We start from the raw sequence: 12,562 nt of genomic DNA, 5'->3' as shown, positions 1-12,562 counted from the left end.
GAGAGTCGGCCTCTTGCCACAGACGAGTTGTTTGCTGGGGTGGTGGAGAGGCCTGCCAGCTATTTGGGGCACATCTTGGCTCCAGGACAGGAAAGTAAGGAGTTGTGGTGAGCGTGCTGCAACAGAAAAGCAACGTTGGTCAGTCAGACAGGTGTTAGGAGGGTGAAGTGGGGAGAGACACAGGGGAAAGGAGACCTCAGGACATGGAGAGACAGGGAAAGCGGCAATGGGAAGGAGGCACCAAACCACAAAAAAAACCCAACATACAAAGAGGAGAGCTGCATGGTGCAACAGCCAGGAATGGGGGTGAGGGCAGCACCAAGAGAAAGAGAGGAACAGGGGATCAGAGTGAGAGGGAGGGCTGCAGAAAGGGAGAGAGCACAACAGATACCATCAGAGATTCAGCAGGAGAGAGGCAGAGAAAGAGGGAGATGGAGCAACCACACTGCCAAGAAAACAGGCGAGGAAGAGCAGAGCTACCCCAAAGGCAGCGTGGATGATCAGAGGTGAAACACAAGATGGTCAAATGCAGGGCAGGGAGCAGGATGCACGGGTCAGATTCCAAAGAAAGAGGGGACAAAAAGTGACAGGGAGAGAAGGAGCCACTCAGGGGCACAGAGATGGTGGGGTAGGGGGGTATCATTGGGGTGCCGAAGGGAAAACAGCCAGAAAGGGGAGAGACAACTTCCCAAAGGGCATCGCGGGAGAGACAAGGGACCAGGAATTGGGGGGGTTGAGAGAGGGAGGCGGACATGGAAAAAGGGACACACCAACATGGGTGTGGAGAGGGTGACCCGTGGAGGGAAAGGAGAGACTGTGCCAGACTGGGAAAAAACCATGAGCAGAAGTGGGTGGGGTGGTGAGACAGCCAGCCTGGGGCTGGAGAGGCATAGGGAGGGTGCTGGGCAGGCACCAGGAACACCAATGAACCCCCAGAAAGGGGCAGGGAAAGAGGGAGACCCATGAGCCTTGCTAGTGGGGGGACACGCAGAGGGAAAGGGGGACCTGGGCAGATGTGCAGAGAGGGAAACCTCCGAGGCACACGTCGAAGGAGACATACAGCACAGAGACTGAGAGGATGGCTAGACAGTAATGCGGCGGCAGGGGAAGTGCCGGGAGGGAGGACGGGGAGATGGGGTGGGGGGCACAGAGAAAAGGGAGTTAGATGCACCATCAGAGAGATGCAGAAAGAGATAAAGGAGACGGGACAAAGATGAGCCAGGGGAGAGGGTACCAGAGGAAGAGAGACAGCAGACAGACATTAAGAGGGACACCCGGCAAAGGGGACACGTGCAAGGGCAGGAGAGGGAACACACTGAGCAGGCAGAGGGAGAGGGAGACAGACACAAAGACCAGGGGCTGGAAAGAGGCCAAAACTCAGAAGGGAGACAGACAGGCACACAGAAAAGGGCACAGACAGCATGACACAGGGGCATTGATAAGGGCTCTAAGAGACAGGGGGTGGTAGGGGGAGATGGGCAGAGAGACGCTGGCATGGGAAAAATGGATTAGGTAATAAGTGGGATGCGGCACAGCACGGGCAGATGTACCAAGGAAGAGATAGCACAAGACACGGAGAGAAAGAAAAGAGATGGCAGAGGCCAGAGAGACAGAGACGCAGCGACACAGGGAGGGAGGGACAGAGACTGACCGTGAGGCGCACACAGAGACAAAGAAAAGGCAGACAGACAGACGGAGGGGAAAAGCACAGAGATGCCAGGAATAGGGTGACAGAGAGGGAGACATTCAGACACAGAGAGGGAGGGGCTGAGATACAAGGAGGGGGGGGGACAAAACAAGGGAGAGGGACAGAGGAGGAAAGGAGGAGATGGGAACAGACTGAAGGGGAGGCAGGGAGAGGGAGAAAACCGGTCATGGGAGAAAAAGAAAGGGGGTGAGACAAAGAAGAGACCTGGAGGGACAGCACCCAGAGAGAGAGGGAGGCAGACAGAGGGGGTGATGGGCAGAGAAAACTGAGGATGGGCAAAAAGGAGGGTAAGGATTGACCTACACAGAGCAGGGAGATAGGGTATATCGAGACAGAAAGACACAAAATGGAGGAGGGAGATGGACACAGAGAGAGAGACTTGGAGCAGGAGATGTGGGAAATGGATGGGGGGCTGGTGGGATGGAAAGAGAATCAGAGAGAGGGGGAACAGGGGCCTCGGGGGGAGTGACAGCCAACGAGGGGAGGTGGGGTGAGAGAGATGGACAGAGATGGACAAGGATTCGGACATGGAGAGGTGGGATGGAGGGAAGAAGGGAAGGTGGGTGGAGAGACACGGTATGAGGCAAAATCATCAGCATAAAGAGAGCATTATGGATCCAGGGAGGGAGAAGTGCAGAGGCAGACAAGGGGTATGTGGGCACAGGGGAAAAACAGAGACAGACAAGGAGACAGAAGCAGGGACAAAGGAATGGATGGCAAAATACAGGGAGAGGAAAAGATGCAGGGATGGAAGGAGAGAAAGGACAGATGGCAATGCAGTCACAAGCAGATACAGAGGAAGACACACAGACGCTGAGTGGGGACAGACATGGGGCGATGCGGAACACGGCCAACTGGGACACAGAGAGGGAGAAACAGGGCTCGAGAGGGAAAAACGGGGACAGAAGCAGGCAGGGGAGAAGGCAGAAGACTGCTTCATATCGTGCTCGCTCTCTCCCACCTGCCCTCCCAACCCTCCGGCTTCCCGCTCCTCCGCCCACTGATCCACCTTGTGACACCTAGGCTCAGACATGCCTCTACTCGAATAGAATAGAACATGGTAGAATAGTCTATTTCCCTTGGAAGGAACCCACAACGATCATCCTGTCCAACTCCCTGACCGCTTCAGGGCGGACTGAGCCAAAGCCTGTTGTGAAAGGCATTGTCCAAATGCCTCTTAAACACTGACAGGCACATCAACCCCCTCTCTAGGAGGCCGGTTCCAGGGTTTGACCACCTCTCATTAAAAAAAACTTCCTCGCATCCACTCTAAACCACCCCTGGCTCAGCCTTGACCTGTCCCTGAATCCTGGACATGAAGGTGCCCACCTCAGGATGTGGCAGACATCCCTTGACCACCTTTTCTTCTAACTACATTGACTCAGAAGTCCTTGGCTGCTCCTCAGAGGACAAGCCTTCCAGCCCTACCACTGTTCCTGCCCCGTGCCATGGCCCTGTTCCATCCCTGTCCCTCATCATCATCTCCTCTTGCCTCTCCGCAGGCACAGGGAGGCCTTTGCTTCCCTCGCTCCGCCCCGCTGTCTTCTCCAACCCCACCTGGTGCCCTCATGCACCCAGCAACCCAAATCTTTCCCAACAAGACGCAACAAACCTCTGCCCTTGTCACATACACCAACAGCCACCCGCCCACCTCCTCCTCGCCTGGCCTGCCTGCCGAGAACCCCCCCACACAGTGACCCCAAAATGTCCCAACGTACCTGAGACCCCGCGCACCTGGAAAGTGTCCTCTCCCGGGTTGGCGAGCCTTTATTGCCAGCCACACTGCTCCTGAGTGCCGAGGTCTCCGATCCCCTCTGGCTCTCTCGTGGCTGCTTGCCTCTTTGCTGAGCATGACGTTGTATTTGCGCCCCTGCACCCCCCCACACCGTGACCCACCACGCGCATGCACACCCAGCCTTTCCCAGCGACGTGTCTCTGTTGCTCATTGGCATGAATCTCTTGCTCTGCCGCTCGTGTCTTGTCCACGGCCCTAGGCACGTTGGCCAAAAAATGGGCTTCCCATTGGTGTCCCGGCAGCCTCCCTCACTGATTGGCCTGTCTGCTCCTCCTGTTAAGGGACATCCAGCTTCTCCACCGCTCCCCTGACCATCCTAAACACCTGCCTGACAGGAACTAGCCCCCAGTGATTGCGCTGGCTGCCCATCCTCACAGCAGGCATACTGCATGGCATACTGCATGCCATACTGCATGGGCAGAATGGCCGGGTCCACCCAAAATGAGAGAGCACCCTTCCAGGACGCCACGGGCACCCCCAGCCTTGCTCTTGTGCCACTGCATGGGAATCTCCGAGCCGAGGGGGGGCACCTTCCTCCTCCAACAAGGACCGTGCCTCCTCCTAAATGTCCCTTGAGCTCCTCCCCGACGCCGGCTACGTTCTCCCCACAAACCCACCCCGCAACCCCCCCCCCAGAGGGGGTGCCCCAGCCCAATCCTGGGGGATGGAGGGTGGGATGTGAACGAGGCAGGGAACTGCAGGGGGGGGGTGTTCCCTTTGCATTATCGCACCCGCTCAGCACTAGCCTTAACGCTGTCCTTCGTCTTCCTCTTCTCTCCCCCCGCACAGGGCCTGGAGCGGTGCACGACGGCGGCAACGCGGCATCCCGGGCAGCCGCCGGCCTCTGCCTCTGGGCTGCCCTCCTCGCTCGCCTCCTCCTCGACTTTTGATAAGGGAGCGGAGGGTCCCGGGAGGCCCCGCCGCGCCTCTCCCCCGCCACGGGCTCGGCCCGCCGCGCCGCCCGGGGACTCCTCTCCGTCGGACGGGCGATGCGCCGGAGGACGGGCGGCGGCGCCGAGCGTCCGAGGATGGCCCCCCTCTCCCGCGTGCCGGGATCGTTCTCGCCGCCGGTTACGCTGTACAGACCCCACCACGTGCCACCAGACTGTCACCCGCCACCGTCGCCCCCGGGGACGCGGTCCGGCACGGATGAGGCTCGCGGTGGGCGCGGGGCGGGCGCTGCCCGGAGCCGTCACCGGGGACATCCGTCTCATCGTCTCGCTAAGCCGCCTATGCCCAAAAAGACCCCAAGGATGAAGCCCCACCCCGGCTCTGCCTTCAGCCCTCTCGGTCCTGAATGTCCAGTTCTCACCGCCAAAGCTCCCTGAGCACCCGGCCTTGCCTCCGCTCCCGGGCCCTTCCTGCTCCCCGAGACCCAAGGAGGGGGGGGGGTCACCCACCACAACTAGTTATCCTTCAAGGTCACTGCTAACATTGCACCCCACCTCCCTGATGACGCAAAGCCGCTCGCCCGGGAACGTGAGCCCTGGCGACTGTCGGTCGCCTTTGCGGGGACGAGAGCCTTCCCACTGTTCCAGCCGTTGCCCCTCCTCGCTCCACTGCTGCCCCGTGAGTCTCGCCCCACCGACACCCAGTCCTCCAGGCTGTTTTTTCCAAGCGCTTTCCAACCTGTACGTCAGCGTGGGGCAGAGGCACTAAACTACACAGCAAAACACAGGGTGATGAGGCCCTTCTGCTACGGCTCCCGACGCTCACGCCTGTCCACGCACACCCGGAACCCTGTGCTCCCAGCCTTGAGGGCTGTGCCTCCGTTGCTCCACACTGGCTCCCTGCGTGGCTCCCCCCTACCCTTCGGCCAAGCACCTCCGCCTCCCCCAGCGCTGGCAGAAACACGGGAGCCACCCCTGAGCTGCAACATTTGCCTTTTCCCCGATGCGTTTTGACCCTACGGAGGATGCTCCGTTGATTCCCGCTGCCCCCCAGCTTGATGATCCTCCCCGCTGCGCCAGGCCTTCAGCACCAAAATGGGTGCACCCAGACTCTACCTTCTGCTTCCTCCAGGCACCTTGGGAGCTTCTGCCCACACCCACGCACCAAATTGCATGCCCCAATGCCACGGTTCCCCCTCACCTGCTACATGGGAGCCTTCCCAATGCTCCCTGGCCGTCCGGGAACGCTTTGGGGCTGTGGTTTGGGAACAGACCCTCCTGTCCTGCTCCTGAAAAGTCACATGTGGCGCCGGACCCTGTGCCTGTGCCAGGGAGACTCGACCCTACAGCGACACGCAAAGCGTCCCCCGATCCCGAGCTGACACCTCCCCGTGCCTTGCCCTTTCTTTCTCCCTCCGTAAGAGAGATGGTTGAAGAGCAACGGCCCCGCACACGCCACCTTTCCCATGCAAACGCTGCTGCTGCTGAAACCTCCTTGCCCTGCCGTCCTGCTTTCTGCAGCTGTGAGGAAGCTGGGACCAACAATTAAAAAAAAAAAAAACAAACAAATAACTCTGAGCTGGAGGCTGCGACGGCCACGAACCCCATCCTCTACGCTGCCGTCCCCTTTCCTCATCCCCACTCTCCACGGGCTACCCGGGACCCACGCCGACTGGCACGGGGTGCAAGGCTGTCACCAAAAAAAAAAAAAAATAAACCAAACCGAACAGCTACAAAAATCTCAATGGATGCTCCTGCCCTCCGCACGCTGGATGTCCAACATGTACCACGGCAGATTGGCAAAAAAGCCTGTGGCCCGAGGCAGGGGGCTGCTCCGGAGCTGGCCCAACGCTCTGGCTTACCTGATGGGCATGTCCTGCGGTCCCTCTCCAACACCATCCCGGGAAAGGCGGCACCGGCAGCGATCCCGGCCCTACCCCGCAGCCCCAGGCACCGTTGCAGAGCTGGCACGGCGGCACGCACGTCCTTCCCCACGTGCCTGCCCCAAAATTACCCTTGGTATCCCACCCCTGCCTCCAAACCCTCACCTCCCCGTGCCCCTTCCCAGGCCAGCCCGCCCCAAATTTCTCTGTCCCCGCGGCAGAAACGCTGAACTAGCGCCCCAGACACGCAGGGCCAGAGGCACATCAGCGAGCGGAGGCACCGATGAGACGCCACGATGCACGTGGCCCCATCCTTCTCCTCCCCGGGGCCAGGTCGGCTCCCCTGTCCTCCTCTGCCGGGACGGCGTTCAACTTTCTCGTGCCATGTAACGTGCCATTGTGAGGAACGTGTTGGCTGTCCGAGGCCGGCGGCGGACCCTCCGCATTCGGACGCTCGGGGGGGGCTGGGGGAAGGTGGCCGGGTGCCCAGGGCGGCGGGGGGAGCGTGGCTCCTGGGTCTCTCCTGCCAATGGCCACAACGGCCGGTCTTCAGTTTCCGTCCATCATTGTATTCCAAGGGTGGCTATACTACCTGAGATTTGTGCATGTTACATTGTAGTTGTAACCTTTTCTAATTCGGCAAGAATAAGAGATGGTTGTGATTGTGCAGTGTATCAATAAAGTTTGACGAACTTTGTACCTTCGGGGCTTTGCTTCGCGGACCCCGTGCCCTGGGGGAGGGACGCAACGCCCGGCACCCGCCGGGATGGATCCCGAGTGCCTGGGACCTCCCTCGTTCCCGTAGCCTTGCCCAAGTGGGAACCTCTTTCAATCACTCCCTGCCACAGAGACGCTTCGAGCCCCCGCTGCTGTTCGGGCCATCCCTCGCCCCGTCCTGTGTCTCCCCCAAGAACCGGCTTCGTGGCTCCGCTGACGGCTCCCGCCTCCCACCCGCCTCCATCGCCCGGCCACCGATGGGCACGTACCTGCTGACAGAGCTCCCGCAGGGTAAGGACCGGCTTTGCTTTCAGCCCTCACCTACATTCGGCAGAAGTGGCATGACTTGGGGTGGGGGGGGTGGGACGGACCCTCCTTTTGGTGACTGAGCCGTTCCCGGCATCTTCTCCATCATCTCATACCAAGACCCGCTCCAACAACTAAACCTACCCGCCGTGCAAGGGACGCCTCTGTGGACGACACGCTCCTAAGGGTGGCTTCCTCCTGTCCACGATCCGACAGAGCGTGATATGGACAAAACGCCTTCATCAAAGGTCAAAGACAGCGAGGACTGGGAGCAGAACGAGCCGTGACCCTCGGCGTCTATCCAGCACGGCTACCATTTCACCCTAAAAATGCTAAGACAGCTCCCCCAAGGGGTGCTGCACCTTCGCACCCTATCAACCCGGCAAAAACACTCAACAAGCTCCCCTAAGGCGGGACCGGCCGCCACCAGACTTTGGGACCCACGCCTCGCTGACACAACAGGCAGACAAGCAAACGGCTCCGTCCCAGCACCGCTGCCAACAACCGCAAGTCCACGCAGCCCCTTCGAGTGACCCCAGCAAAAAAGGTAAGTGCTTCCCCAAACCTACCAGCCTCCCCCAGAGGGGTTCAGAAAGGCCCTCGGGCACGGGACGAGCGATGTCCTAACCTCCACGCTGCCTTTCACATCCAGGCCAGGGCCCCAGAGAAGATGTCTTCCCCCCGACCCTGCAGCGGCAAACCTTCTCTGTTCTAGGCCTCTCCCAGAAAAACCCACCGCATCGGTGAGCAAGGACTGGTGCAATGGTACCACGAAGACGCAACGCTTGCCTCTTGCACGTGGGCCCCCCCACCCACCCCGGGCATCCTGCCACCACCAGCAGAGCCTGAATAACACGCCAGTTCTACCAGGTATGCGGCAACGGACCCATCTCCACTGGAGAGAAACACCTACAGACGTCTAAAAAGTTGGGAGTCCCCAAGACCTGCATTTTGACCTCCGTCACCTTTTTCCCCTGGGAGAGGTTGCCAAAGCCAAAACTTGGTGGCAAACCCTTTCTCCTATAAACCACAGCCGCCAGAAGGGCTGGTTGGCCACCGCCTTCTGTGCCATCCTGACCCTGGGATGCAAAAAGCCGCCCGCGCCCACCCGTCCTGTCCCCACGTCCCTTCTTTGGGACTGTGCCACAAAGACTCGGCGCCGGTATCGCTCAGCCACTGCCGTCCCTGTTCTCTGTGCTCATCTCTTGGGTTACGCAAACTCATTGTAGGGTTGAGAAATTGAAAAAAAAAAAAAAAAAAAGCCAACATGAACCAACCACAAAACAACACAAACCAGTCCCACCGTCGCTAACGATTGGCTTCCGAGCCTACAAAAACATGTTGGGTGGCTTGAAGGCAGCGGCACCCCAGAGGTTATGGACCAGCTGCACTAAGTCACCTTCTGCACGCCAACGAAAAAAAAAAAAAAAACAAAACCAAAAAAACCCCCAAGCCTGATGCGTGCCCACCCTGCGTGGACAGCTTTGCACGGGGGCACCCCCTTTCCTACACCCACCTCGTATCGCCACGTCTCTCCTTCCCGCAGGACTCACTTCGGCAGCTCCACGAGCATCCCCCTGGCACATTGTGCCGCCAGGTCAGAGGGCCACCCGAAAAGCTTTTGGGGTCCCAAGCAGCTGGGGGGGGGGGGGGCGGAATCTTTGAGGAGAGGGGGGTGGGGGTTAGGGCAGAGCTACACGCTCATGCCCTCCCCATCTACTCACCAAACGCTTACCTGTGCGGGCATCCCTGCTGGGCTCACCGGCGAGGTCCGGGTGCTGACGCTCTCCCAGCCCATCGCGATGATTTGGTGGTTCCTCCCCTCCCCCGGTGCCCCCTCCCCATCCCCAGTGGTGTTTTGGGGGGGGGGGGGGGGGGGTTTGGGGCGGGGAGAGCGCAGGGCGGCCCCCGCGGCAATGAGCACCACAACCAGACGGAGCGGCCACATGGAACAATCGTTTTAATGGATAGGCAGAGAGAGCCCCCCCCTCGCCGCCCGCGCCCGGGCCCCCCCGCGTGCCCCCCGCCGTCAACCGTGGGGAAAGGAAAGGAAACCGAAGGAGGAAAACCGACCGCAGGAGAGACCCCCCCCCGTCCCCCCCCCGCCAAAACGGACAGCGAGTCGACTGGTCCTGCGTTTTGGCTGACGGCGCAGCGGCTGGGCGCCAATCACATCGCCTTCTTTTCCTTACTTCTTTTCATTTTTTATGTATATATATATATATATATATATACACACACACACACACGCACACACACACATATACATACATATATATATATATATATATATATAAAAATATAAAACTGAGCTATATAGATCTCCCTCGGCTCGCTTTATTCCGCCGCTAAGGGGCCGGGGCCACGTGGCGAAAGGCGACGGAGGGGGGTCCCGGTCCCCCACGGCCCTTCGTCCCCGGCAGCCCGAGGGCAGAAGGGCGAGGGGGTTTGGGGACACGTGGACCGAGACACTCGTCTCGTTGAGGACCGATACACACCTAACTCCATATACAGCATGCAGTAATGGCAGCGGAAGGACCCTGCTGGGAACCGTGGCTAGAAGGCTAACAGAAAAAAAAAAAAAAAAAAAAAAAAAATTATATATATATATGTATATTTATATATACTGTATATATATATCCCATAAAAAGATTCAGCGTCTTGCTCCGCCTCGACGCGCGGTGAGCGTCGCCCGTGCCCTCGGCAGGAACAGTTCGGACGACCGCTTTTCGGGCCGCTTTCGGGGGGTTTGGCGCGGGGCTCCTCTTCCTCCGTGCCGACTCGCCGGGCTCGCGAACCTCCTCGGCCAGTCGCCTCCTCGGCCGCGCGGCGAGCCAACTTCTCTCCGCTTGCTCCCCCTCTCCTCTCTGGATTTGTTTTGTTTGTGTTTTTTTTTTTTTTTTTTCTTTTTCCATTCTCCTTTTTTTTTTTTTTTTTTTTTTTTTTTCCTCCCCTCTTTTTTTTTTTTTTTGCATTTCTGTTTTTTAGGAACTAAGAGTTCTAGGCTCGTATCAGAAAATACAATTAATAAAATTAACCATGACTCAGAATCCCTTTTCATTCACGATGTCCGCGGGTGGTACGATGAATGCATGGCTCGACGCCGGTCTCCTTCCTCCCTTTCCATTCGTGGCAGCGTGGTAACTGTTGAAGATCTATATATCTATACATATATATATATATATATATGTATACGTGGATATATATATATATATTCTGAAACACAAATGGCGGCACGGTCCATGAGAAGACGGGGAAATCTCAGCAAAGAAGAAAACCAGCACGTCCGGACAGGGGGGTCCCCTCAGGAGGGAGCGGGCGGGTGGGGGCGGCCGAGGGGACCGGGGAGGGGGGGAAGCGCCGTGCCCCCACAGCCCTGCCCGTCCTCCACGCTGGCCCACGGCACAGAACGGCGGAAACGGGGGGAAAAAAAGGGGCGGGAGACCAAAGAAACAGGGCGAAAAGAAAAAGACTCAGTCGCGTTGCATCTTCAGCAGGAAGCCTTGGATTATTTTTTTTTTTTTTTTCCCTTTTCTCTCCTTTCCAAATTCCCATTGCGGGATTTTTTTTTTTTTTTTTTTTTTTTTTTTGCGTGTTTTTCCTCTCTCCCCCTCCCCCAGGTGGCCTGGCCGGATACTCTCTCAATTCTTATGATTATTTTCGGAAACAGTGAACACTTCTTCTTTTATCTTCCTCTCCTTTCTGCTCGTGCTCGCTGGCCGTGGTCGTCGCCGCCGCTACTCCGCGGGCCGGCTCGCGGGTCAAAACTGGCGGGCGAGCTGGGCGAGTGGGAGGGCCAGCAGCCACGCAGAGCCGCCTCGCCGCCACGCTCCGTTGTTGCCGTCGTGCACTGCTCCGGGGCCTGCGGGAAGGCAGAGGAACGCCCGCTGGGTTAGTCACAAAGCCAGCAAAACCCTTAAAACACAGCCCCCACACCACCCCAAAAAAAAAAAAACAAACCCCAACACCAACAAAAACCCACACTGTTTGGGCCCCCTCTTGCACCTGGTGTCATTGCCACCCCCATGGGCCCCGGGGAGCGACGGTGCCAGCCGTCCCCATTCCCACTGACCCCAGGGTTTGGGACACAACCCCCCCCCCCCCCCCCCGCCACCACGGTCCCGTATCCCCATCCCGAGCCCATCCCCTTCTCATCGCCGCCATCCGGCCTCCTCCAACATTCATCCAACTTTCCAGCCACACTGGTGGTGGCTTTTTGGCCAACCACTGTCCCCATACTCGGGCAGCTCCAGCATCCCATGGTTCCCCACTTGTCTCCCTCGGGGTGGGGGGCACAATCACCACCGGCCCACCCAGCCGAGACACCGTCAGCACCACTGCACTCCGGACCCGGTGTTTTCCACCTCCCCAGAGCCCGTGTGGGGCTCCCTGTCACTAACGTGCCCCGTGGGAGGCCTGGACCATCTCAAGAAGAATGAGATGAGATGAGGAGGGCAGTCAAGAAGACCCAAGCCCAACCACGCCTTTGGGGTGAGGAGGTCATACCTCACACCCCAACTAGTTGGCCCCAGGGAACGCTAGGCTGGGAAAATATCTCAGGAAGGCAACCAGGCTGGTGCCCTGCCAGTGTGGGGTCCAATCAACCCATGCTTTTGAAAGCCCCAGACACGTCCCCTCACTTCAAAGCCCGACGGGGGGCACTGAGAACCATTAACCAGTTGGTCTCCCGCCCGTTGCGCTCTTCCAACACGCTCAGAGACACCTCACAGTGCTTCCCCCTCGGCCGGGAAGATGGGCGCCAGGGCAGATCTGGAGACGGGACTGTTCCACGCTACGCCCCCCCCCCTGCCCCGTAGCCCTCCCGACGTCTACAAGTCATCCCGAGGGCTGACTACTCGATGCCTCAAATATCAAGCTGCCTGGCTCCGGAGCCCCAAAATCAAGATGGCACCGAGCCCGCTGGCCGGCTAATAAGCTTGCGTGGCAGAGCACCGGAGGCCCCAGCCACAAAGAACGCCGGGAAGAGGTCTGGATGCCTCTCCACCCTGGAAAAAAAGGCACTAGGAGCATCCCAGACCTGCCACAAGACCATTTACACATCAACGCGGGGAAAGCGGAGCACAGAACCATCCCTGCTTGCGCAGCAGCGATGGGGAGGGAGCACAGGACCACGACGGGGGCATGCAGAGGGCACGGACCATGATCAGATGGGCACAGTGGGCTGGCAGGGAGGAAACGGGGTGGGAGGGCAGCTAGAAAGCCCTAAAATCATCACTATCCCCACGGGGTGGGAGCCTGTGGG

At 58.9% G+C, this 12,562-nt stretch overlaps 2 protein-coding genes across 7 annotated transcripts in view; one reads left to right on the top strand and one right to left on the bottom strand.

Moving 5' to 3' along the window:
* Positions 1–6,973, top strand: part of LOC116961573 (opioid-binding protein/cell adhesion molecule homolog) — a 291,315-nt gene extending 284,342 nt beyond the window's left edge. For all 3 annotated transcript variants that reach the window (XM_042800723.1, XM_042800724.1, XM_042800725.1), the window contains one exon: positions 4,293–6,973. In XM_042800723.1, coding sequence (XP_042656657.1) covers positions 4,293–4,393 — 101 coding nt within the window. In that variant the 3' untranslated portion in view covers positions 4,394–6,973. The remainder of the gene's footprint in view (positions 1–4,292) is intronic.
* Positions 6,974–10,216: 3,243 nt separating this feature from the next.
* LOC116958960 (protein CEPU-1) overlaps positions 10,217–12,562 on the bottom strand; it is a 344,224-nt gene continuing 341,878 nt past the window's right edge. For all 4 annotated transcript variants that reach the window (XM_042800720.1, XM_042800722.1, XM_042800719.1 and 1 more), the window contains one exon: positions 10,217–11,161. In XM_042800720.1, the coding sequence (XP_042656654.1) occupies positions 11,061–11,161 (101 nt within the window). In that variant the 3' untranslated portion in view covers positions 10,217–11,060. The remainder of the gene's footprint in view (positions 11,162–12,562) is intronic.

Source organism: Tyto alba, unplaced genomic scaffold, assembly GCF_018691265.1.
Source record: "Tyto alba isolate M040663 unplaced genomic scaffold, T.alba_DEE_v4.0 Super-Scaffold_32, whole genome shotgun sequence".
Lineage (NCBI taxonomy): Eukaryota > Metazoa > Chordata > Aves > Strigiformes > Tytonidae > Tyto > Tyto alba.
Note: the sequence above shows the minus strand (reverse complement) of the source record. Positions and strands in the feature narration are given on the sequence as shown.